The 22,113-nt window shown below is 60.7% G+C and overlaps 1 protein-coding gene across 1 annotated transcript in view; it reads right to left on the bottom strand.

Annotated features, from left to right (window-relative positions):
• MYO15A (myosin XVA) overlaps nucleotides 1-21,856 on the bottom strand; it is a 52,370-nt gene extending 30,514 nt beyond the window's left edge. Inside the window, exons 1-23 of the mRNA XM_046677899.1 lie at nucleotides 18,272-21,856; nucleotides 16,142-16,224; nucleotides 15,461-15,524; nucleotides 14,548-14,657; nucleotides 14,134-14,208; nucleotides 13,830-13,920; nucleotides 10,264-10,269; nucleotides 9,786-9,889; nucleotides 9,587-9,650; nucleotides 8,580-8,693; nucleotides 7,894-8,055; nucleotides 6,689-6,802; nucleotides 5,742-5,800; nucleotides 5,532-5,655; nucleotides 4,404-4,499; nucleotides 3,864-3,995; nucleotides 3,231-3,356; nucleotides 2,477-2,554; nucleotides 1,614-1,762; nucleotides 1,451-1,496; nucleotides 1,138-1,262; nucleotides 557-674; nucleotides 61-236 (exon numbers count right to left, since the gene is read on the bottom strand). Coding sequence (XP_046533855.1) covers nucleotides 61-236; nucleotides 557-674; nucleotides 1,138-1,262; nucleotides 1,451-1,496; nucleotides 1,614-1,762; nucleotides 2,477-2,554; nucleotides 3,231-3,356; nucleotides 3,864-3,995; nucleotides 4,404-4,499; nucleotides 5,532-5,655; nucleotides 5,742-5,800; nucleotides 6,689-6,802; nucleotides 7,894-8,055; nucleotides 8,580-8,693; nucleotides 9,587-9,650; nucleotides 9,786-9,889; nucleotides 10,264-10,269; nucleotides 13,830-13,920; nucleotides 14,134-14,208; nucleotides 14,548-14,657; nucleotides 15,461-15,524; nucleotides 16,142-16,224; nucleotides 18,272-21,856 — 5,801 coding nt within the window. The remainder of the gene's footprint in view (nucleotides 1-60; nucleotides 237-556; nucleotides 675-1,137; nucleotides 1,263-1,450; nucleotides 1,497-1,613; nucleotides 1,763-2,476; nucleotides 2,555-3,230; nucleotides 3,357-3,863; nucleotides 3,996-4,403; nucleotides 4,500-5,531; nucleotides 5,656-5,741; nucleotides 5,801-6,688; nucleotides 6,803-7,893; nucleotides 8,056-8,579; nucleotides 8,694-9,586; nucleotides 9,651-9,785; nucleotides 9,890-10,263; nucleotides 10,270-13,829; nucleotides 13,921-14,133; nucleotides 14,209-14,547; nucleotides 14,658-15,460; nucleotides 15,525-16,141; nucleotides 16,225-18,271) is intronic.
• Nucleotides 21,857-22,113: the final 257 nt, after the last annotated feature.

Below are 22,113 nucleotides of genomic sequence, written 5' to 3'. Positions count from 1 at the left end.
ATACCCTCTCCCAAGCCCAGCCCTAGGGCTGCAGGGAGTCCCGCCCTCTCTGGACTGCACCTGGCCAGGTAGCCACGGGCCCGGCTCTGCAGCAGGACGACTTTGCGGCGCAGGGAGCGGAAACGCCGCTGGATGAGGAAGCCACGGAGCCGGCGCTGCAGCGTGAGGGCTGCCAGGTTGAGGACCCGCGCCCGCATGCTCTCCAGCAGCTGGTGCAGGTGCTCCTTGAGGAACAGCTGAGGACGGGAGGCAGGGCTGAGGCCCTAAGGGCCAGGCGGCTGGATGGGCGCCCCCCCACCCCCCAGAAGTCCATGGAGACAGAACAGAGAGGGTGGCCTCCTGGAGCTGGGCGGAGGATGGGCTGGGTTTGGAGAAGTGGAAGAGAGGGTGCTGGTACATCAGGCAGTGGGAACTGCCGAGCTAAGGTCTGGAGGTGGGGTCAGCACTCCATTTACCAAGCTCAGCCGGGTGGCCTCTGGGACATTTCTGCATACAGGTGCCAGTTCTGGAGCCCCTGACTCGGGGCCTCTAGGGCTGAGTGTGGCGCAGGACTCACCTTGCTGATGCCGACACGGTACATGTTCGGTGTGACGGTGCACAGGCGGCTCAGCACTGACACACATGCGTCCCCACTGGCTGGCAGGCTGTGCTTGAGGGCCACTAGACAGCGGTACCTGCAGGGGCCCAAACTTAGCCAGGCTGTGCCACTCACCCTGGCTGCCTGCTAGACCACAGGCTCACCCCAACCCCCGACTCCAGGAGGCCCAAGCCCCAGCAGTAGCTCTACTCAGTGTCTTCTAATCAGAAAAAGGCACTCCATCCTCAAGACTCTACTCCTGGGTGTCAGAAAATCCTTGGTTGGTTTCAGTAGAATAAGACGCTTTACTGCCATCTGCTGGAAGCTTATCATAATAACTGTTAAAATTACTCCTCTTTGGAATCAACATGAAACTACAAAAAAATGCAAAACAATAGATATATTTGCCATATAACAGCTAGCATGTGGCGGTCTTGTGTGGTGTACAACCTGAGCAACTGTGCATGGCAAGCCCTGTCCTGCTTCGGTTGTGTATTCCTGGGGCCCTGGGGGGCTAGTTAGGGGTCCATGGAGATCAGGAACCACTCTGACTGAGGTACCTGTCAATGAACACCTGGAAGGGCAGCCGCACCGGAAAGCCCTCCTTGCGGATCCGCACAGTCTCCAGCACCCCCGAATAGCGTAACTGTGCCATTACCACATCTGGCTCAAAGAGGCCTGGCTCCTGTGGGGAAGGCCCAGACAGGGAGTCTGCACATTCGCCCACCCGTGTGCAAAGGTAACTGTCAATGGTGAATTGTCCCCACAGTGGGCTGGGAAGATGGAGGTCCAGAGAAGCAAAGCCACTTGCCCAAGGTCACACAGCACGGGGAAGAGGATTTAGCTCTCCCTGAGACCTCAGTCATCACGTACCTTCTTGTGGTTGGGCTTCAGGCAACGCACGAACAAGGGGTTACACCTGGGCAGGGGTGGGAGGAGGGCAGTGTGAGGCCCCAGAAAAGAAAGGTGCTTACCCGTGAGGGTCATGGAGTGGGTCAGAGGTGAGGCTGGGTGCCCTCCCGTCTGCCACGCCCACCTCTCCATTTTTTCCACCAGATCCAGGAGCGACTGCTGGAACTTGGCGGCCACTGTGTGTGCCTTGTGTAGCCGGCTGACGGAGCTGCTCTTGCCCAGGCGCTGTGGGGCAGCCTGCGGGGCGTGGCTGGAGAAGAGGTGTGCCACCACCTGCAGAGGTGGCAGCGGTCAAGGCACCGAAGGCCAGGGAGAGGCGGGGGGCAAGAGACAACGGGGAGAGAAACAGGGAGAGAATAAAAGGGGCCAATCTCTGGACCAGAGGGATCAGAAAACTAACCACTGGACCCCTGCCCTCTCCGCAAGGCCACTGCGCTCCCAGCTTGCACACCTCTCAAGTCAGGGTGCTCAGCACCTTCCACAGGACCCATCCCGTGGCTGGGCTGACTTTTTTTTTCAGTCTGGAGACACACAGGACTGGCTGTGTGCCTGGCCCCAAGGTGGCCTGCTACACACATGGTTGTGGACTCTGGCAATGGCCTCCGGAGGACGGTGCCCATTTAACAGAGGGGGAAGCGGAGGTCCAGAGGATGGGTGGGTGGCTCAGGACACCAGCAGCCGAGACCTGCGCAGCGAGGGGATGGGCAGGACTGGGAGGGCGTGGTCAGGATGGGCTGGCAGAGAGACAGGGCCATCCAGTGGGGCCAGCCAGGGGTGTGGCCCTTCAGGGGGCAAGGTCAGGACAGAAGGAAGGAGAGAGAACAGTTGGGACGGGGGTCAGGGCGTGGCCGGGGCTGGGGTGAGCCAGAGGCAGGACAAGGGGTGGGGGCTAGGCTACCTCCCCATTTCAGGACTGGGAGAGGAGCCTGACCACAGGCTGGGTGCTCTGGGGCAGGGCCAGGGCAGCAGGAGGCGAGGCTTGCTCACCCGTGTCCGGCTCCGCATGAACAGGTCCAGCACGTCCTGGCGCACCTGGTCGTGGTTCTTGTCCAGGAACTTGTGCACCTGCAAAGGGGCTACAGCTCAAGGGGAAGAGCAGGGGGTGACCTGCCCCAGTGTGTCAGTCTGCCTGCTTCCCTCCTCCTCTCTTCCTCTTTACTGGGGGTCGGGGCTCACTGCCCCCAGGTGACCCCAGCCCTGCCCCCCAGGACTCGGTCTCCCTGTCCCCCTGGTCTGGCCCCCTCCTCACAGTCCCACTACCCTCCCCACTCCTGGGGGAGGAGAGCACCAGCTGCAGCTCCACATGACTCGTCCAGGTCTCAGCCCTGTCCTCAGTGGAGGACCCTGCCCTGGGCCCACTCCACAGATGACAACAGGGAGGCCCAGACAGGGACAGAGGCTTAGAAGCCTGGTCTGAGACACGTCCAGGGCAGGGACATGCCGGAGACAACAGGGACAACAGCGACCACAGTGACATCACTACTGACAACAGCCACTCTTCATCAAACCCACCCTGGCCCTGGATTTCTCTCGCTCGCCCCATGATGTGGACACTATTGTTGCCCCCGTTTCCCAGATGAGGAAACTGAGGCTCAGAGAGGTAAAGTGCTTTGCCCAAGGTCACACAGACAGGGATCAGCAGGCTGGAACTGGACCAGGTGTGAACGCCTGGGGCCACGTGGCGCTCAGTGTCTCCACTGGCAGGGACACAGCCCTGGCAGCCAGCCGTCTCAGGCCTCACCTGGTAGGTGACCTTGCCCGCGTAGTGCCTGATGGTGAACTCGGGCAGCGGCATCTTGGGTTTAGAGTAGAGGGGGTGGGCGCCGTGGTGGTAATGGCACTTCTGCAGAAATGTGTGGTCTGTGGCCTGAGGGCAAGTGGGGGCCAGTGGGTGGGCAGGAGGCCTGGGCACCGTGTTCCTGGTCTAGTGGCAAATTCTCCAGCCCTGACTGGTCCCCAGCCAGCACGGGGTCACGGTTTCCCCTCACTGCCCACTGCCGGACCCCTGCAGACAGGTGAGTCTGATTAGCTCCCAGCTGCCTCCCCTCCAGCCAAGCTGCCTGTGCACTCTCTTGTCCCACTGCCCAGAGCACTTATCCCACCCTTGTGTCTTCCAGTCAAAATCTGAGGCCCAATCGGTCACCTCTTCCAGGAAGCCTCCTGTGACTTCTCAGGCTGGGGCAGCCTCTCCTCTGCACACGCGTAGCCCTCTGTCCAACCTCAACTACCCCAAGTTGTGAATGGCAGGCTGGGTGTCCTGAGCCCCCATAGCCAGGTCAGAGCAGAGAAGACTGCAGGACTCAGGCCTAATGAGGACATGAGGCTCAGAGACACTGAGCAACCTGGCCAGGCTCACACAGCCACTGCGGCTCACCTGGGGAAAGCAACACTGGTCGTCGAGGATGCGCAGGATGCCGTGGGGCTTCAGTGAGATGAGGTTGATGCAGGGCTGATTGTCGGCAAAGGCGATCTCCTGCCAGTCGATCTGCTCCCGGATGTACTCCTCCTGCGGGCAGCAGGGGCTCAGCCTCCGAGCCCTGCCCACCTCGCCTCCCAGGCCAAATCTGTCTGAATGGGCCTGGCCAGAGGCACCTGCTTGCACACCTCCTAGCACAGGGAGCTCACTTCCTAGCAGGACAACATGAGCCATCTCTGGGCCCTGCTCCTCCCTCCACCTGGGACAGCCCTGCAGAGGGCCAGAGGATCCTTGTTCTCTGGGCTCAGCACCCCAGCACCTTCCCCTCCAGAACACAGGCCTTCACAGGTGCTGGCCCCCAGCTTAGAATGCCTTTCCTGCCATTCGGTTTACTGACAACCACTGATGCGCCCTTAAAGCAGCAGCATGTCCTGTCTACAGCAAGGCCCGCTGGCTGGTCAGGACAGGGACGGGAGCGCTCGCGGGGGCCCTGCACACCTGCTCCTCCTGGAAGACGATCTTGTTGAAAAGGTACTGAAGGTTCTCATTGGCGTAGTTGATGCACAGCTGCTCGAAGCTGTTGAAGCTCAGGTCCTGCTGGGTGGGCAGTGAGGCTGGCCCTGGTCCCCCCGTGGCCAGCAGCCCATCTGTCCCTGCCTAGGGCCCTGTCCGTCCTCCCGCCCCAAGCTCTGGCTCAGTGCCCTCCCTGCCTTTCACGGCCACAGCTTCAGAAAGCTGGAGTCCTGATCACAGACACCCTGCTCAGAACCCTCTATGGCTCCCAGTGCACAGGTGCCCAGGCCAGGTCCCCACAAGAGGCAGCACAGGTAGTGGTTAAAGTCCCAGGCTCTGGAACCTTCTGCCTGGCTTCCAATCCCAGCTCTGCCACTTTCTATGTGACCTTGGGCAAATCCCTCTGTGCCTCAGTTTCCCCACCTGTAAAATGAGGATAACGACAGCACCTATCCTAGGGTGGGTGGAAGGATTTAGTGACTTTAAACAGAAAGTGCTCAGAACAGTACCTGGCACATGACATGGCCAGGTGAGTACCAGCCAGCACTTCCACTGTGACGACCCTGCCATGTCTCTTACCGTTTCGCTCCCTGTGCACTCAACACAGCCCTGTGCCCACACCCCGCCTGCCCCGGCTCCCAGACAGCATGCCCCACCACACCTCTCAGCCTCTGCAGAAGCTGTTTCCTCTGCCTCAGGTGCCTTTACTGGTTCTTAAAGAATTAGCTCGGGGGTGTCTCCTCCCCCTTCAGGAAGACTCCCTGACCCCTGCCCGGCCCAGCTAAGGGTCTTCTCTAGGCTCCCCCACTGCCAGGCTGCCTCTGTTACGGCTCTGACCCGTGTTTGTCGGCGTCTGTCCCCCACCCCAAGCCAGGCCCTCCTGGAAGCTCCCAAGGGCAGGGCCCAGATCTGGTCCTTCCCGGGGCCCCTGGTGTTGCTCAGCACAGGGCCCGGCAGCCAGGGGCCTCAGGGATGCTTGTGTGGGTGAGTGAAGAGGCCGTAAGAGACAGGAGAGAACAGTGAGGGAGGGGCCTGAACAGACGACGCGTGCCGTGGGCAGACACGCGAGGGTTGAAGCCATCCGCCCTGCCCCTCGCTCCCGTGAAGCCCCACCTCAAAGCCGTAGATGTCCAGGATGGCGATGGACAGCGCGTCCTGCTGTGGGGACACCAGCACGTTGACCCTGGCGATGAGCCAGCTGAACAGCAGTGCATACAAGACCTTGGCGATGGCGTCCCTGGAGCAGACCCGGTGTTGGGGTGGGCAGCACTGAGGGGGCGCCTCGGGGTCTGGGGGCTCAGGCAGGGAGGGACGGGGCCTCACCTGGCATCCACAGCGCTCTCCACGGTCAGCGGGGTGAATATCTTCTCTTGCATGGTCTCCTGGGGAGGGACATAGCCCCTGAGTGACAACAGGCTGCCCACCACCTCCAAGAAGTCCCCAGAGGATTGTGGGGGCAGGACGTGTGGGGAACGGAGTCCAAGAGATGGTGTGACTGGTCTCAGGCACACAGCTGGCCAGGGTGTGGAACAGGACACCCTCATCCCTCCTTCTGCCCGCCTATGCTGGTGGGTGTGGGGCCGCTGGACTAACGGGGAGGCAGAGGCATTCGCAGACAGAGTGAGCCTAAGAGCATAAGAGCACGAGCAGACACAGGGGGATCTGGGAAGGGAGGAGGGGCCAGCGGTTGTGGAGGGGCCAGAGGAGGTACTCACCCAGCCAGGGCTCAGGGATAGCTCCCTGCAGGAGGGGGATACCTGTATTGGGTCTGTGTTTTTTTGTTGTTTTTTTTTTTGAGGAAGATTAGCCCTGAGCTAACTGTTGCCAATCCTCCTCCTTTTGCTGAGGAAGACTGGCCCTGAGCTAACATCCGTGCCCATCTTCCTCTACTTTATATGTGGGATGCCTACCGCAGCATGGCTTTTGCCAAGCGGTGTCATGTGCACACCCGGGATCCGAACTGGCGAACCCCAGGCCACCAAAGCAGAACATGAGCCGGCCCCTGTATTGGGTCTTGAAGGATGAGTAGGTGTGAGAAAGGGAGGGGCATTCCAGGCGGAAGGAACAGCCTATGCAAAGGCCTGGAGGTTGGTGTCTAATGCCTAATGCCTTTGGGGTCTGAGGTTACCCTACTCTGGGCCCAACCCAGAAGATGGGCAGGACGGGGAGGAGAAGGGAGAGGGAGAGAGGGCCCACAGGATGGGGCACGAAGCAGCTCTGTGCGGGCGCTGGCAGGAGGCTGGGCTAGAACCCTCACAGCGCAGACTCACGGTCACTCTGAAGGTGATGGCCTTCTGCAGGCCCTCAGGGGAGACCTGCAGCAGCTCTGCCACGGCCTGGATCTCCCGGGCGCTCACCACCGAGGCCACCTCCTGTGCATCCGTCTACACAAAGTACCAACAGGAGCATGTTCTAAGATAGAAAGCTGAGTTTAAAGTTCATATAAAAAACATAAATAAGGGGCCGGCCCAGTGGCAAGCGGTTAAGTTTGCCCATTCCACTTCGGCGGCCTGGGGTTCGTGGGTTCGGATCCCGGGTGTGGACCTAAGGCTGCTTGTTAAGCCAGGCTGTGGCAAGTGTCCCACATATAAAATAGAGGAAGATGGGCACGGATGTTAGCTCAGGGCCAGTCTTCCTCAAAAAAAAAGAAAAACAAAAACCAAAAAACATGAACAAGCTAGAATAGCCGGGACCGTTCTGGAATGGAAGAGGAGTGCAGGGGGCCCTACGAGATGATAAAACACATCATAAAGCTACAACCATTAACAAGTGTGGCTTTAGTGGCCTCTGCGGATAGGCATAGAGGATGTGCATAGGCTAATGAAACACAACAGAAAGCCTGGCGTAGGACACGAATGTCCAGAGGGATTCAGTGCATGATCAATATGCATTTCTCAAGTTGGGGCATTAGTAACTGAGTAGCCATCTGGGAAAAAGAAACTGGATCCTTACCTCACACCTTACTAGGATAAACTCCTGATAAACCAAATATTTACATGTTAAAAAAAAAAATACACACAAAAACCATAAAACGGTCTTGAAAAAAATATGGGAGAAGCCTGTTATAATTTTAGAGAGATAGGTCTCTCTAAAAACGACAAAATGTCTAAAACTTATACAAGAAAAGGTTGATAAATGAAACGCCTAAAAATAATTTTAAAAATCTGCAGGGCCCGAAAAAAATCCCCAAACACCAAGAAAACCTGTAAACAAAGCCAAAATATAAATGATAAACTAGAAAATATATTTTCAATTCATATCAGAGACAAAGGGCTAATTTCCTTAACATATACATATATAAAGTGCTCGCACACATCACTAAGGAAAAGATGAGCCACCCCCAAGTGGAGGCAAGAACAAACGGTGTGTGCCCCATGTAGCCTGACAGGCAAGTACGGATGGTGCCTAAGCCTCTGAAAGGACACTCATGTCCCGAGGGTGCTGGGGCCCTGTGGCAGGCATGGCGTCCTCTCACCTCATACTTCTCAAAGTAGACATTGCCCAGGTGCAGGATGGAGGCCAGGATGCGAAAGATGCTGTCCTGGTCCTCACTGCTGAAGCCCAGGACCTCCATGGCAGCCAGGAGCCGGCGGAAGTCATCTGCGTCGCTCTTCCCCGAGATCTCACAGTTCCCACCCTGGGTGAGGGCAGGGGCCAGGGGTCAGGGACCCAGAGCGGGGGCCGGGAGCCCTCAAGGTCCCTGCTCTGCCCAGACCTGCAGCCCGGCCGAGCTGGTCACCCCGTTCCATTCCCGCGGGCCGGAGGCTCTGAGCAGGTGCTAGTTGCCAGGCCCTGTGCTAAGAGCCTGACATGTGGTTCCTTCTGCTCCTCGCTACGTCCCTGAAGAGTGCCTCATCATTTCACAGATGAAGAAACTGAGGCACTGGAGGGGAAGTGCAGTAGCTCCAGGCTGCTTAGTTCTGTTCTGGGCTCCAGGAAAACGAAGAGTCAGGTAAGCCTCCCCGACCCTAGGTTTGGATCCCAAAGACACCTGTCTGCCTCATGAGGAAACACCTTAAATCCAAACTTGCCCTCCCAAGCCCCCATTGCCTTGGCTGGCCACTAGGACAGCACAACGTGACTCCCTAGGCCCAAGTGGGCTGATGGGCGGGGGCACAGGCGGGGGCACAGGCTGGGGCCTCAGGTGCTGCTGGCGCTCACCTGGTTCAGGTAATAGTAGGTCTCAGCCTCCTGCAGGCAGAAGGCCCGCCGGAGCTGGGCAGGCAGTCCGGCCAGCAGCTCATAGAAGATGTGGTAGTTCCTCTCGTTTTTGGCCTGCAGAGTGGGTGGGTGGGTGCAGAGGGGAAAGCCGCCCAACTAGGTGGCCCCCCAGACACACATACAAGCCCAGGTGTGCCCACAAGTATAAATACATGGGCCTGCAGGTGAGACCAGGCACCTCTGTGATGAGCGAGCTCCCGGTCTGTTGCTGGCTGGGGTGGGGGTCTCTGGGCAGGATTTCACTTTGTTTAGAGAAACAAGAGAAAGGTGGCCCTTCTCACGTGCGTACCGGCCATACATGCACATACGCGTGTATCTGTAGACCAGACGTGCACACACGAGGCCTCCTGAGGGTTCCCTCAGCCAGGGCTGAGCACCGACTGTGTGCCGGGTGCTGTTCTAGGGGCACAGTGGGGAACAGGGCAGACAGACACCCCTGACCTCATGGAGCCACCTGCTAGCTGGGGAGACAGATACTCAGCAAACCACCGGTTAAAACACGAAAGCTGGCAGGCAGTGAGAAGTGCTTTGGAGAGAAACAAAGCAGCAAAGGGGGCGGAGAGTTCCAGCAGGATGGAGAGGGGCTGCATTTTTAGATGGGGTGGCTTCCTGAGCAGGCGACATTTCGGGGAAGACTTGGAGGACATGAGGGGTTTGGCCATGCTCCAGATAGAAGGAAGAGCACGTAGAAAGGCCCTGAGGCAGCAGAGAGAGCCCAGCGTGCCTTAGGGACAAGGAAGAGCCCATGTGGTTGGAGGGCGTGGGGGAGGGGAGGAGACACGGTCACATGCTTACACATACACACACACACACACACACACTTGGATCTGTTCATTAATTCACCATTCGGCTATCCCGCCAGGGCCAGGCTCTGAGCACCTGCATGTATACACACCTCCGCCCCGACCCCATTCCAACACACAAGGGCCTGGGAGGGCCTGGCCCACCTGAAACACAATCCTGGATTTCTCTAGCAGGTACTGGGAGGTTATGGCACCAGAGATCACGCCCCTAGGGTGGGGGAGCACAGTCAGCTGAAGCACACAGCAGGGGTGGGGAGGGGCGGCTGATGTCGGCTCTGAGGGGCTGTGCCAGGACACAGAGTGAGCTGCAGGCCTTCAGGGGCTCCTCCACTGTCCCACTTACCCTTCCAGAAAGATCTCCACGAACTTCCCAAAGCGGCTGGAGTTGTCATTCCTGACGGTTTTGGCGTTACCGAAGGACTCCAAGAGGGGTGTTGCCTCTAGGATCTGGACCCCAAAAGAAGATGTGGGAAGTGCTCTGGAGGCCTAGAGTAGGGAGCATGGCTGGGGCCACTCCTAGGTTTCCCCAGACACAGACCCCTCAAGGATCCCCTTTGTAAGGGGCAACTGGAGGTGGGCTCCCCATAGAACCCCAGGGTCTCCCAGTGTCCCCACCTCATGCTGTCCAATCCCCACATGCAGACCTCAGCTACCCCTCTTCCAGCCCCCTGGCCCTCACCTGGAGGCCCCCTGCCTGGACAGGCCTTCAGACACCTCTTCCCGCCCATCCTGCCTCACACACGAGTATGTGCACACGTGCACCCCACACATGCATTTCACAGGGGCACGAGCCTGCACATGCACACAAACACTCCAAGTACCTTTATCTTCAGGAGCAGCCAGGAGGGAGGAGAAGGAGAGAGGAGCAAGAACAGAAGCGGTCACCCATAGGACTGACCACCTCACCCCAGGACACCAGGGGCCTCAGACCATGGAGAGACTAGCCAACCCCTTCGGCCCCTGCGGCAGGCGGGAGACCACCAGGTGAGAGATCCCAGGTGTCTGGGCCTGGGGACTGCAGTGTAACCCAGGGTGTGGGAATCTGTTGGGTCCACCTGCCAAAAGGCTCTGGGGATGTCCTCTTCTCCCCATCCCCACAGCCACAGCACCACGGATCACCTGGGCTCCCGCAGGAGCGTCCTTGCGAACCCGGCCTTGCTCCCTCCAGGGTCCTTGGCAAACCTGCACTGGGTCATGTTCTCCCCACGGCCCACCTCACTCAGGCTCAAAGCCAAGTCCTCGCAGACCTCCACGACCCTGCCCAGCCCAGCCCCGGCTGGCTACGTCTCCATCTCTCCTCTTCTCCCTCCCTCTGCCCAGCACCACAGCCCTCCTGACTGTGCGCTTCACACCCAGGCACGCTCCTGCCTCTGGGCACCAGAATTCCCTCCCTCTGTAGCCTTCGGCGCCATTGGCAAACTCTCTCATTTCCTTGTATCATCTGTCTCCCCCAACTAGAATGTTGGCCCCACAGGCAGGAATCTGTCGGTCTAAACACCTCTGGGTCCCCAGCGTCTACACAGGATGTGGTGCAGAGGAGGCCCTCAAAACATAGCTGCTAAATGGATGCAAGAAGGAGTATCGTTTTATGAGAGTAGAGCAGCCCAGGTCATAGCTAATCACAGCCCCCACTCATTAAGCACCTACTGTGTGCCAGGCCCTTTGCCTTCGTTACATCGTTGTTAACGGTCCTACGAGGTGGGTGCTCATACCCCCCTTGCTTTACAGATCAGGAAACTCAGACTTGGAGAGGTGAGGCGACACACCCAGGGACTCCTGAGTCTGTAAGAGACCACAGGAGTGCGACGAGCATGTGCACTGTCATGCATACGGTGCTTCTCTGGCTGAGTCACTTCCTCAGGACAAATTCTTAGGGGAGAAGCAGGGGAAGTCCAGTCTCTCCAGAAATAGTAACTGCTACCTTGAGGACGGTGCCAGTTCCCTCCATCTGCTCACTCCCGTGGTCCTGTTTTGTCCAGGAAATACTGTGCCCACTGAACAGAAGAGTAGCCTGAGGCCCAGAGAGGCGCAGGGGCTGGCCTGGGGTTGCTCAATGAGTCAGGGTCTGCCTGAGGTTTGGCCTGTGCCATCCATTAGCCTGGGAGCCCCCTGAGGGCACCTGGAGGTGAGTCGGCTGTTTCTCTGTTCCTGGTGTCCAGCACAGGGTGGGTCACACAGCCCAGGGCTGGGGCAAGGAATGGTGGGCCAGGCGGGTGAACACCTGGCCCTGTGGGGACAACCAGCCCGGCCCCCAGGGGGGGTGGTGCCTATGGTTTGGGCTGTGCAGCATCCAGCCACTCCCCATCTGGGAACCCTTGTCACATCCAAGCCTAGAGGCCGAGCCTGTGGCCCAGGCCTCGGCTGGTCAAGGCACAACTGGGTCCCATGAGGACACAGGGCCAAAAACAGCCCAACGAGAGGGAGCCCAGAGACTTTTCCTGGTGTGGGTTGTGGTTCTGTGGCACCATCTTGCTGACCAGTGGGAGACAAGTTGAGAATGACGCCCATACATGGGGGAGGATGGAGCCAAGACAAGGGACATTGTTTAAGACCCTGGGTCCAAACAGGCCTAAAACTGACCACAGATCAGACTGTCTGATTACGCTAGCAGAGCTGGGCAGTGGCTAGAAAATGAGCCCACGGTTGTCCCAGCTGACAAGCACATCTTCACACCTACTATGTGCCCAGCACAGAAACTCCCAGGCCAGCCACGTGCATGGTTCTGACCGTCCTCCCTGACCCGTCAAGACAGCTCTCTGCTATGAACTTCAGATCCCAGCTCCTCCACTCCCTGACTGTGGGACATTGGGCAAGTCATCCCCCCTCCCAGGCCTCAGTTTCCCCATCTGTAAATGGACACAAATGTACCAGCCCCAACACTGCTATGAGGCTCTGCTGTGATGACATAACTGGAGGCACCCAGCACACAGGAAGGGCTTGATGCACATATCTGCCTGCCTACCTAGTCAGTCCTTCCAGAAGTCTAACCTTAGAGGTTGTGAAAACCCTGCCTAGAGCAAAGGGATGGTCCAGTTGGCTGTAAGGAGACCCAAGCTGGAATGGGAGGGGCTGGCAGGCCAAGACAGACATCAGAGAGGGCCTGCCAGGAAGTAACCCCACCTGACCACAGAGCCTGGGTCGACCCACTCCTGCCTGAGGGCGGAGCAGCCCCCACCCAATGCCCCCAGGATCACGTGCCAAGATCACTATTGGCTAGGATACTGTGGCCACTTGCAAACGTTCGAGGGCCCAGGGCAGGGAGTCTGAGAGTCAGGTTCTGGAGTCTGAGCTGGTGAGCCTTCGCCTCCAGCCCCACCTTCCCTGAGCTCCAGGCTCGTGGTACATCCACCGCCTCCCCCCAGTCCCTGCGTGAACACCCAGAAGACAGCTCCAGGGCACTGGTGTCTTCTTTCTGCAGCCCTGCCGGCTCAGCTGATGGCATCTCTGTGCTGCCTGTAGCTCAGGCTGAATGCGTGGGGTTGCCTTTGGACCGTCTCCCTCTCTCAAACCCCTGTCTGGTCCCTCAGCAAGTTGTTTGCTGGCCTTTGAACTGTACCAGGATCCAGACGTGCTCACCAACCCCATTGCCACCTCCCTGGCCCAAGCCACTGTCCTGCCTCATCTGGACTCCACACTGCTGCTCTGCTGTTCCCTGAGCACATCAGACTGCTGGCACCCCAGGATCTTTGCACTTGCTCTTCCCTCTGCCTGTTTGCTCTTCCCCTAGACATCCTCAGGGCCCACTCCCTTGCCTTCTCAGTAGGGCCTACCCTGACAACCACACTTCAGATTACAACCCCTCAACGCTCCCCATCCGCCTCCCTACTTTTTTTCTCCACCACTTACCACCCTTTCACGTATATGTAATTTACTTCTGTATTATTTTTCATTCTGATCCTCCACTAGAATGAAATTCCCAGGAGGGTAGGAACATTTGTCAGTCTGTGTTGCTGCTGCCTGCCTCCCCAGAGCCTAGCCTGGGCCTGGCACCCAGGAGGTCCTCAGGAATCCTTTACTGAGGTTCTAACAATCCCAGGTTTGGAGGACTTAGCACTCTTAGCAAACCTCCAATCTTGCAGATGCTGGGCCCCAGCATCTACTGCCGCACCCCCAGGAACCTCCACCACATTCAGGCCTCTTTCATGTCCAGGACCCATAACCAGGAAGGTGAGGCCAGGCGGGAGAAGTGGAGTGACTCCCCTTGCCCATGTGGCCTCCACTCCGGCCGGGCCCAGGGAGCCCCAGTCCCGTGAGCCCTCTGTGCAACCCTGGCTCAGCCTCCCCATCCTCCACCTGGGGCCACGGAGTCTTGTCTCTTGGGGAGCACAAGGGGTACTCGGCTGAGGGCTCTGGGAAGGGAGACAGATCATGCCACAGACAGACTCACCTGCTGCATGACACCCCGTTTTGGGTTCATGGCGGCCAGGTAGCGCAGAATCAGCTTTGTGGCCTCAGTTTTTCCAGAGCCGCTCTCTCCACTGACCAGGCAAAGGAGCAGAGTGAGCTTCAATCTGTTCACTGCCTCCTCTGGGTTCCCCCAACCCCGCCGTGACTCAGAGGACACTCCACTCCAGAGGTCGAGTGACTTCCCCAGCCTCACTGCAGGTCTGGCCGGAGGCAGACCTGATGCCTGAGACGCCCCCACGCCCCCGCGCACACACAGCGTGGTCTCCGGCCTGCCCGCTGGTCACCTGATGATTATGCACTGGTCCTGTGTGGCATCAAGCATTTTGGCGAAGGCGAGATTTGCAATTGCAAAGAGGTGCCTAGAGAGACAGGCCACAGGCATCACTGGGGCCAGCCCCTGCCTCCATGCTCCCAAACCTCCCATGGGGTGGGGGGGCATCTCTGTCCAGCCAAGCAGCCAATCCTACACTACCCCCACCCCCTCGGGGAATGCTCCCTGCAACGCTCACCATCCTGGTCTGAGCCATAGTGGCCTCCAACCCAGAAGGAGCCATGGCCAGGCTTGGGGAGAAACTATTGAGCCAAGCAGGTGGGCTGCCCTGAACCACGGCTGAGGGGCAGCCAGGGACTCGCCAAGCTCAGGCAGGGACCCAGGAGACCCCAGGGCAGTCCCCTCCCCCAGCCCCAGAGACACTCACGGGGGATTCTCTCCCAGGGCCCGCCCACTGTACTGCTGCACCTGTTCCGGCCCGTAGATTCCAAACATTCGGTATGGGTTCACTGACACCAGGATGCTGCCGATATATGTCTGCTGGGCAGACAGTGGCCTCAGTGCCTGTGGCTCCTCATGGCCCTCTGTGTCCCTCCCTCCCCTGCTCCTGGGAGCCTGGATTCCATTTCCGGGGACAGATCCCTGGCTGCCTGGCCTTGGTGTTTGTACCTCGGACCCTCTAACAGCTTCCTGTGTCATCTGCTCTGGGAGCCGAATTTCAGGCACTGTACCAGGGTGAGGCTGGGAGGCGTCTGGAGGGAGTAAAGCCCCACAGCCACGACTCTGCAGAGGTGGTCATGTTGGCTGCTGCATACTTCATTTACTCACCATCAGGGCCAGGCTCCTGGAGCCTCTGCTTCACGGTCAAACTGCTTGCTGTGGGGAGGGAGCTGGGAGCCCAGGGGACTCTGAGGTGGCCAGAGCCCTTCGGGGTGGCCCTGCCACCTGCACTGTGGTTCTGTGCCTCTGTTCTATTACTCTGGGGCCAGTAGCTCCCTTCCACCCCCTAGCCACCTCCATCCTGGGATCCACGTCTATGGATTCTAGACTCTGGAAGTTTTACCATCGGGTCTCCTGTGGGGTCACACATTTCTGGGCTCCCTGTCTCCAGACCTCTGCCCCTGGCATCCACCACTCCAAGATTCTGTGTTTTAGTACTTGAGATCTTAGAACTCCAGGCTCTAATATGTTATGCTCAAACAGAAGCCCCCGAGTTCGAACCAGAGGCCACAAGCCTGGGGTCCAGCAGGAGAGATCTGTGCTTCCCACTGTGGCCCCAGGAGGCAGGAGACGGCTGCCTCCAGACCCAAGCCCAGGGCAGAGCCCGCTCCAGGACGTACGTAGATGAGGTTCCGTTCAAATCTCGTCTTGAGGTTGGACAGCAAGGTTGTCTCTTGGAGGTCTCTGGGAGGACAAGGAGAGGGCAGTCAGGGCCCACTGTCCCCCTCGGTGCAGGGCCTTCGTCAGAAAAGCCTGAACTCAAGCCTTTCTCTGACACCAACCATGAGGCCTTGGGCAAGTGACAATCTCTCCGTGCCTCACTTTCTGCATCTGTGCAACGTGTATGATAATCACTGTTCCTACCTCACAGGCTTGGAGGATGCTCTTAGGTAGCAGACATGAGGGCTGAGTCACCGTGACTGGATAGTGATATTGACCAGCGCAGCCCTCACCGACTACCGTCAGCACAGTCCTGTGCCAGCACCCTCACAACAGCCACGCCACTCCCATATCGTAGATGAGAAACCGAGGCACAGAGAGGCAAAGTGATTCGCCCAAGGTCACCCAGCTGGTAAGTAGTGGGGCTGGGATTTGAACCCAGCCCCGTGTGACTCGCAGTGCTGTGATATGCACACATTTGGCTTTTGTCACACTGCATGACCCTCACTTTGCAGAGGAGGGAAATGAGGCTCTGAAAACATTTCAGGAGGTGAGGCATCCCTGGTAAAAGCAGGTGCTCTGGCCGGGAGCGTGGCAACCCCGGGGCAACCCCTCACTGACCCCGCAGCCCACCCACTCACTCCAGCTGTGTCATGTCCTCCACGCCATCCTCCCGGTGCTGCTCTCGGAACCTCGAGGACGGCAGGTTGCGGATGGAGTGCATCTGCCAGAGAGAGTCTGTGGTCAGCCCAGTGGGAGGGTGTCCACGCATGGCCCCCTGGCTTGGACAAGACTGGGACCTGTTCCTGTTGTGGAGGAGGGAACCCAAAAGCCAGGCCAGGTGGGTCCTACAGGCCTCCCTGCCTTGGAATGCCATGGCCCATGGAGCCTGCGTGCATTACTCACAGGAGCACCGCCTGCCTGCCTCTGTGCACGCTTTCCCTGTGGCAGGTGCTCCCATGTGTTCCCAAGGGCCCTTTCCCGGGGGACGAGCACATGCACACAGGCACTGCTCCCTCTGTCTTGCTGGAAGCACCCCCAACCTCATGCTCTCCCAGTGCTGACACCCTTCCCCAGGGCGGACCCCAAGTCTTTTCTTATGTGACAACTTGATGAACGTCCGTATCTTATTGCATGGGGCCTCCAGGAGGGCAAAGACTAAAACTGTCCCCTTCAGCACCATACCCCTGTGCCCAGACATGCATACTCACATGCACAGACCTATACACAACAGTACTTGCAACTCATACAACTCCCACACACAGATGCAAGATGTCTGTGGACATGCACGCAGGCCTGCGGTGCCTGGCTGGAGGCACACACATGCAGGCACACACTCTTACCCATTTGACAGCTGGGGCTGTCCCCACACTTGGGCACAAAGTCCCCAGGACTTTCATCTCAAGACGAAAGTCCTGATGCCACTTTTGGGCTGCAGAATTTCCACTGTGCCCGTCTATGTGCATATGTGTGACCCCACAGATGCCGTGTCTGCTCAGACCATGGTGCAGGCGCACACACTTTCCCTGTTTGGCTGTAGCATGCCCACGTCCCAGGCACACAGGCCTGGTGTGACCACATGACTGCATGCACACATGTGCACCCTTTCTGGCCTCTCAGGTCCGACCTGCATCCTTCCCTGAGCAAGCAAGGAAAGGGGACACAGGAGGGAGCCCTGCCTGCTAAGTAGGACATAGCGAGTATCACCCTCGAGGCTCTGGCCTCCTGCCCACCCCTCTGCCCATGTGCGCCAGTGGCTGCAAACCCTAAATAATTCAGCCACTCACGTATTCCAGGGTGAGGAGGGCCCAGGCATCCTTGCCCCTCACCCCTGGGCGCCCTGCGCCCCGCTCCCGCAACGCTGCGGCCCACACCGCACGGGGCACCCGCCGCCGGGGCCAGGGCCCCCCCAGCAGCCAGGCTGCCCCGGTCGCCATTGCCAGGCCGGTTGGCTGCCCGCTCCCAGGGGCACTTCTGCAGAAGCTGAGAAATGCCTGCCGCCCCTGCATGCCCCGCCCACTCCTGGCATCCCGGGGGAGGCTCCGGTGACCACCCCCCTCCGCTGAGGGCCACTCGGCATCAAGCTCGTGTTCCACCACGACTGTGGCAGCCAGGCACAGGTTTGGCACCCCTCAGACAAGCTGCCTGCCCTGCATCCCACAATGGGCCACAGAAAAACTGCTGGCTCAGCCTTGATCCCCTGTGTGACCTCCTGGGCCTCGGTTTCCCCATTGTGCAATGCAGAGGCTGGAAGTTTGGTTTCTGAGCCCCTCACCCTCAGTCCAGAATCCTACAGCCAAGGGGACTGCCCTTAAGCAGGAACCTCAAAGAGAGAGAAGACTCCAATTTGGGGGAGGGTCAGTAGGAGGCAAGAGGAACAGCATGGACATAAATGTGGGGGTGGGACAGGGTGCACAGGCAACTACTGCAGCGTTATACTCAGCCAAAACCTCAGAGGGGCAGCTGGGGATGGACATGCCATCCAGCCTGGAACAGGACAGGGCTGCGCAGAGCCCGGGCTGGGAGAAAAGCCCTTCCTCAAAGTGACGCGGGGGGACTTTCTGGCTTCGCTGTCCTGTGCCTGCCTGTGCTGGGCATCCCCTTGTTCAATCCTCCAGAGGCTCTGGGAGCCTGAGCCTGTCCTCCCCAAGCTACAGATGAGAAGACTGAGGCCCAAGCAGGCAGCAGCTCACTGAGGTCCTGAGGCTGACTTCTGCCCTGCTTCCCAGAACAGAACCCCCAAGCCCTCCCTCTAACCTGTGACTCCATACCTTTTTCCACCAGCTTTTGGGGCCAACCTCTTCCCAGGGGCCCCCATGGGGCAGGTAGGCAGCTCCAGGGCCAGGGGAACAGCAGGACAGGTGGCGGGTGTGTACCCGTGGCCAGGGTTGGTGGGCCTCCACTGGCAGCCAGAGGTGTGACCAGAGCAGACTCCAGGCTCTTGGTTTGGGGCGGGGCTCTGGGTCCTGGGCTGGCTTGCTGGGGGGCTGCATGGTGGCAAGACCAAGTCGCTGGAAAGAGCTCAGCTTTTGAACCTGAGGCATGACCACGGCAAAACGCCCAGGGCCTGCCTGGCACCGCTCACCCACCTTGGGCAGGGGCCCTGAGGCCCCAGTGGACACCAAGGGGGCTGGGATGCTGGGCAGTGTACCCCAGCGGCGCCATGGTGGCCACGTGGCCCTCTTCCTGTCACAAGCGGCCAGTGGGTGGGAGAGACTAAGCCTTAGTGTCTTCTGCTCTGGAGAGGAATCCTTGGAGGGTGTCAAGGTCAAGGGCTCAGTCTCTGCTGGCGGCTGGGAGTCCCGGGGGGTGGCCTCTTCTCCAGGCTTGTTAGGGGGCGGGCCAGCCGATTTGGCCAGCTGTCCAGACCCAGGGTCGCAGTGTCTACCCAGGAAGATACTGGTTGAGTCAGAGGCTGGGCCCTCCAGCTGGGGGGCAAGGGAGGGCTCAGGTCCCACGTGCTGGAGGAAGGGGTTTTTGGGTACAGCGTGTGGGCTGGAAAAGCTGCACCGACTGCCCACCCCTCCTGGCCAGGGCGAGGGTGGGCGCTGGGTGGGAGGCATGTCCACGTCCCAGCTGGGGGCCAGCGGGGGCACCATCCAGGGCGTCTCCGAGTCCTCGGGCTCCCGCGGGCTCTCCCGGAGCTCAGGGGCTGCCGCAGCGGCTGACCAAGACCCTGCGCTGGGAGGCCGGTGGAAGGGCTGGCGCACCCTGGGCTTCACGGCCCCGGTGGGCGGTTCGCTGAGGCGGCGCCACATGTGCGGGAGGCACGAGGGCAGGTGGAGGGAGCGGCGCCGCGGGCTGTAGCCCAGCAGAGGGGGCGGCGAGGGCGGCCGCGGGGCGCCCAGGGCGGGCGAGCGCTGGGGGCCCAGGCGCCCAGAGGCGCGGCGCGGGGACGCGGGCTCCCGCCACGAGCGGGGACGGCGGGGCGGCGGCGAGAAGGGCGGCTGGAAGAGGGCGGCGCGGACGGACGGCTGGGGGGACGCGGGCGCCACGGGCGAGCGGTAGCCCGGGCCGGGCAGGCTCCTGAGCGAGGGCTGGGGCGAGGGCAGGGGCGGCCAGGCCCTCCTCCGCGACGCCCGCGGGGACGGCCCCGGGAAGCCGAAGGCCGCCCCTCGCCCGCGGGAGCCCCTGAAGGAGGGCCGGGGGCCGGGGAAGGGCATTAGGTCGGGGGGGGCCTCGGAGCTGCCCGGAGGGGGCTCCACGAAGGCCCACCAACTTGCCTGGGGGATGTGGGGCACGTGAGCGGGGGCGGCCCAGGGCGGCGGATGCCGGCGCAGGGAGCCGTAGGGCGAGGCGGGCCGGGGCAGGCCCGAGAGGGCCGGGGCGAAGGCCGGGGCGGGCGGCGGGCCGGGGCTGGGGGGCCGGCGGGGGGCCGGCGGGGAGCCGAGCGCGCCCCAGCGGGAGGGCGGCGCGGGCGCGGGCGCGCGGTGGGAGTTGTTGTTGTTGCGAGCCCGCGCCTGGGCCCGCCGCAGCACGATGGGCGTGCCGGGCCGCTCCGCGTCCATGCCGGCCAGCTTGTAGCCGAAGCGCTTGTAGGCCGCCTCCCTGACCGCTGGGCCTCCCAGCCGGGCCTTCTGGCTGGCCCTGAGCCGCGAGGGGGGCTTCTTCTCCGACAGCGTCTTTTTGAGGAACCGCGCCAGCGAGGTGGCCGGGCGAGGCGGGGGGCGGCCCAGCTCGGGGCTGAAGCCCAGGCCCCGGTGGGCACCGAAGGCCGACAGGGCGCGCTGGAGGTTGCGCTGGCGCGGGGTGAGGAAGCCCCAGAAGGGGTGAGCGTATGGCACCGGGGGCACCTCCTCCTCTTCCTCGTCTTCATCGGCATCCCCCAAAGGCAGAGGGATGTCCAGGGAGGGGGGCAGGGGCACCTCCAACTTCTCCTTCCCAAACAGCTTCACCTGGGGCCGCGGGAAGAGGCGGAACCTGCGGATGAGGGACAGCTTGGACCTGGCAGGCTTGTCCATGCCTTGCTGCTCGAAGAAGGCGGCGCTGGGCAGGCGGAAGGAGGTGCTCGGCCGCTCCCCGCCCGCCTCCTCCGGCTCCTCCAGCTCCGCGATGTCATCCATGGGGTGGGCGTAAGGGTTGTGGGGCGACAGGATGGGCGGCGGCAGCCACGGGTACGCGAAGGCCGACTCCTCCGGGTAAAGATAGGGCTCTGCGGGGGGGTAGATGGCCTGGTCCCCATCACCATAGATGCCTTCGGCGTAGGGGGCGCCATAAGGGGCGCCATAGGGCACCCGGTAGGGATTGAAGTAGGGTCCGTCGTACGGCAGGTCATAGGCGAGGTCATAGGGCGGGTATGGCGCCTCATAAGGTGCGTAAGGATCCAGGTAGTAGCCGTGCGGGTACGTCTCGCTCTCTGAGCTGTCGTAGTAGCTGTAGGGAGATGCGTACCCCGACGGGGGCGCGTAGGGGGGCTCGTAATCGTCGTAGCCGTAGCCATAGGTGTATGTGGGGTGGTAGGAGCCCCCATAATAGTCCGGGTGGTAGTAGCCGTAGGTGTCCTCGGGTGGGTACCCGTAGGGGTGGTCTCCGTAGGGCGGCCAGGCCGGGCCGTAGGGGTCATGGCCGGCCAGGTAGGGCCCCTGCTCCTCCGCGTACTGGTAGAGCGACTGCTGGTCGTAGTAGTCGTCGCCCTCGCGGTGGTAGTCATAATACTCGCCCAGGTCTTGGAAGCCCTCGAGCCCGTACAGCGACTTGCGGGAGCCCGAGGGCCGGAACGGGGCCTCGTCCTCAAAGGGCAGGAAGCCCACGGGCTCGCCCGACGCGTAGATGCTGCGGCTGCGGGGGAACCTCCGGAGGCGGCCTCCGTGCCGCAGGATCTCGGCGCCCGACGGGAAGGGCAGCTTGCGGGAGCCCGTGCGGGAGCCGGAGCGGTTCAGCCAGGCGTCCAGCGTGGCCTGCTCGCTGCCGGACTCCTCGGCCTTCTTGATGAGGAACTTCTTGGTGAGCCAGTTGATGGCTGTGGACGCCTTGCTGAGCGACTGGGCGCGCGGCCGTAGGCGGCCGTAGCCGCGCCTCCCGGGGAAGCGGATCACCATGAAGGATGGCTTCTTGCCCTTCATCGCGCGCTTCTTCTTGCCCATGCGCATCTGTGTCATGAGCTTCGACGTCGACTTGAGCACGGTGCGCGCCTTCTTCTTGCGTTTGGTCTTCTGAGGGCCCTTGTGGAGGCCCCAGAAGAAGGCCGACGCGCTGCGGAATTGGCCCTTCTTGGAGATCTTGGGCGTGCGGTCGCGGAAGCCCATGAACAGCCGCGACGTCCCCTTCAAGCTCCGTTTGGGCTTCTCCGGCTCCGGCGCCTTCTTCCCCTTCTTCCCTTTCTTGGCTTTCTTCTCATCTTCTTCCTCCTTTGCCATGGTGGCTGTCTGCTCCCCACTGGGCTGGGGCCGGTGTCACAAGCTCAGGCTCTTGGAGACACGGGGACCTGCCGAGTCTCCTGCCCGTGGCTGGACAGGCAGCCTCCTTCTGCTCAGAGCAGCTGGGACTGGCCTGGGTAGCCTGAGGAGGGACAGTCAAGCTTCTTCTGGCCGGGACCAGGATTCCAAGAGGCCAGATCCATAATTCATCTCCTCCAGACGCCGCCTTGGGTTTCACCCTTGAGCCGTGGTGGAAA

The sequence above is a fragment of the Equus quagga genome, chromosome 11 (assembly GCF_021613505.1).
Source record: "Equus quagga isolate Etosha38 chromosome 11, UCLA_HA_Equagga_1.0, whole genome shotgun sequence".
In the NCBI taxonomy this organism is placed as follows: Eukaryota; Metazoa; Chordata; class Mammalia; order Perissodactyla; family Equidae; genus Equus; species Equus quagga.
Note: the sequence above shows the minus strand (reverse complement) of the source record. Positions and strands in the feature narration are given on the sequence as shown.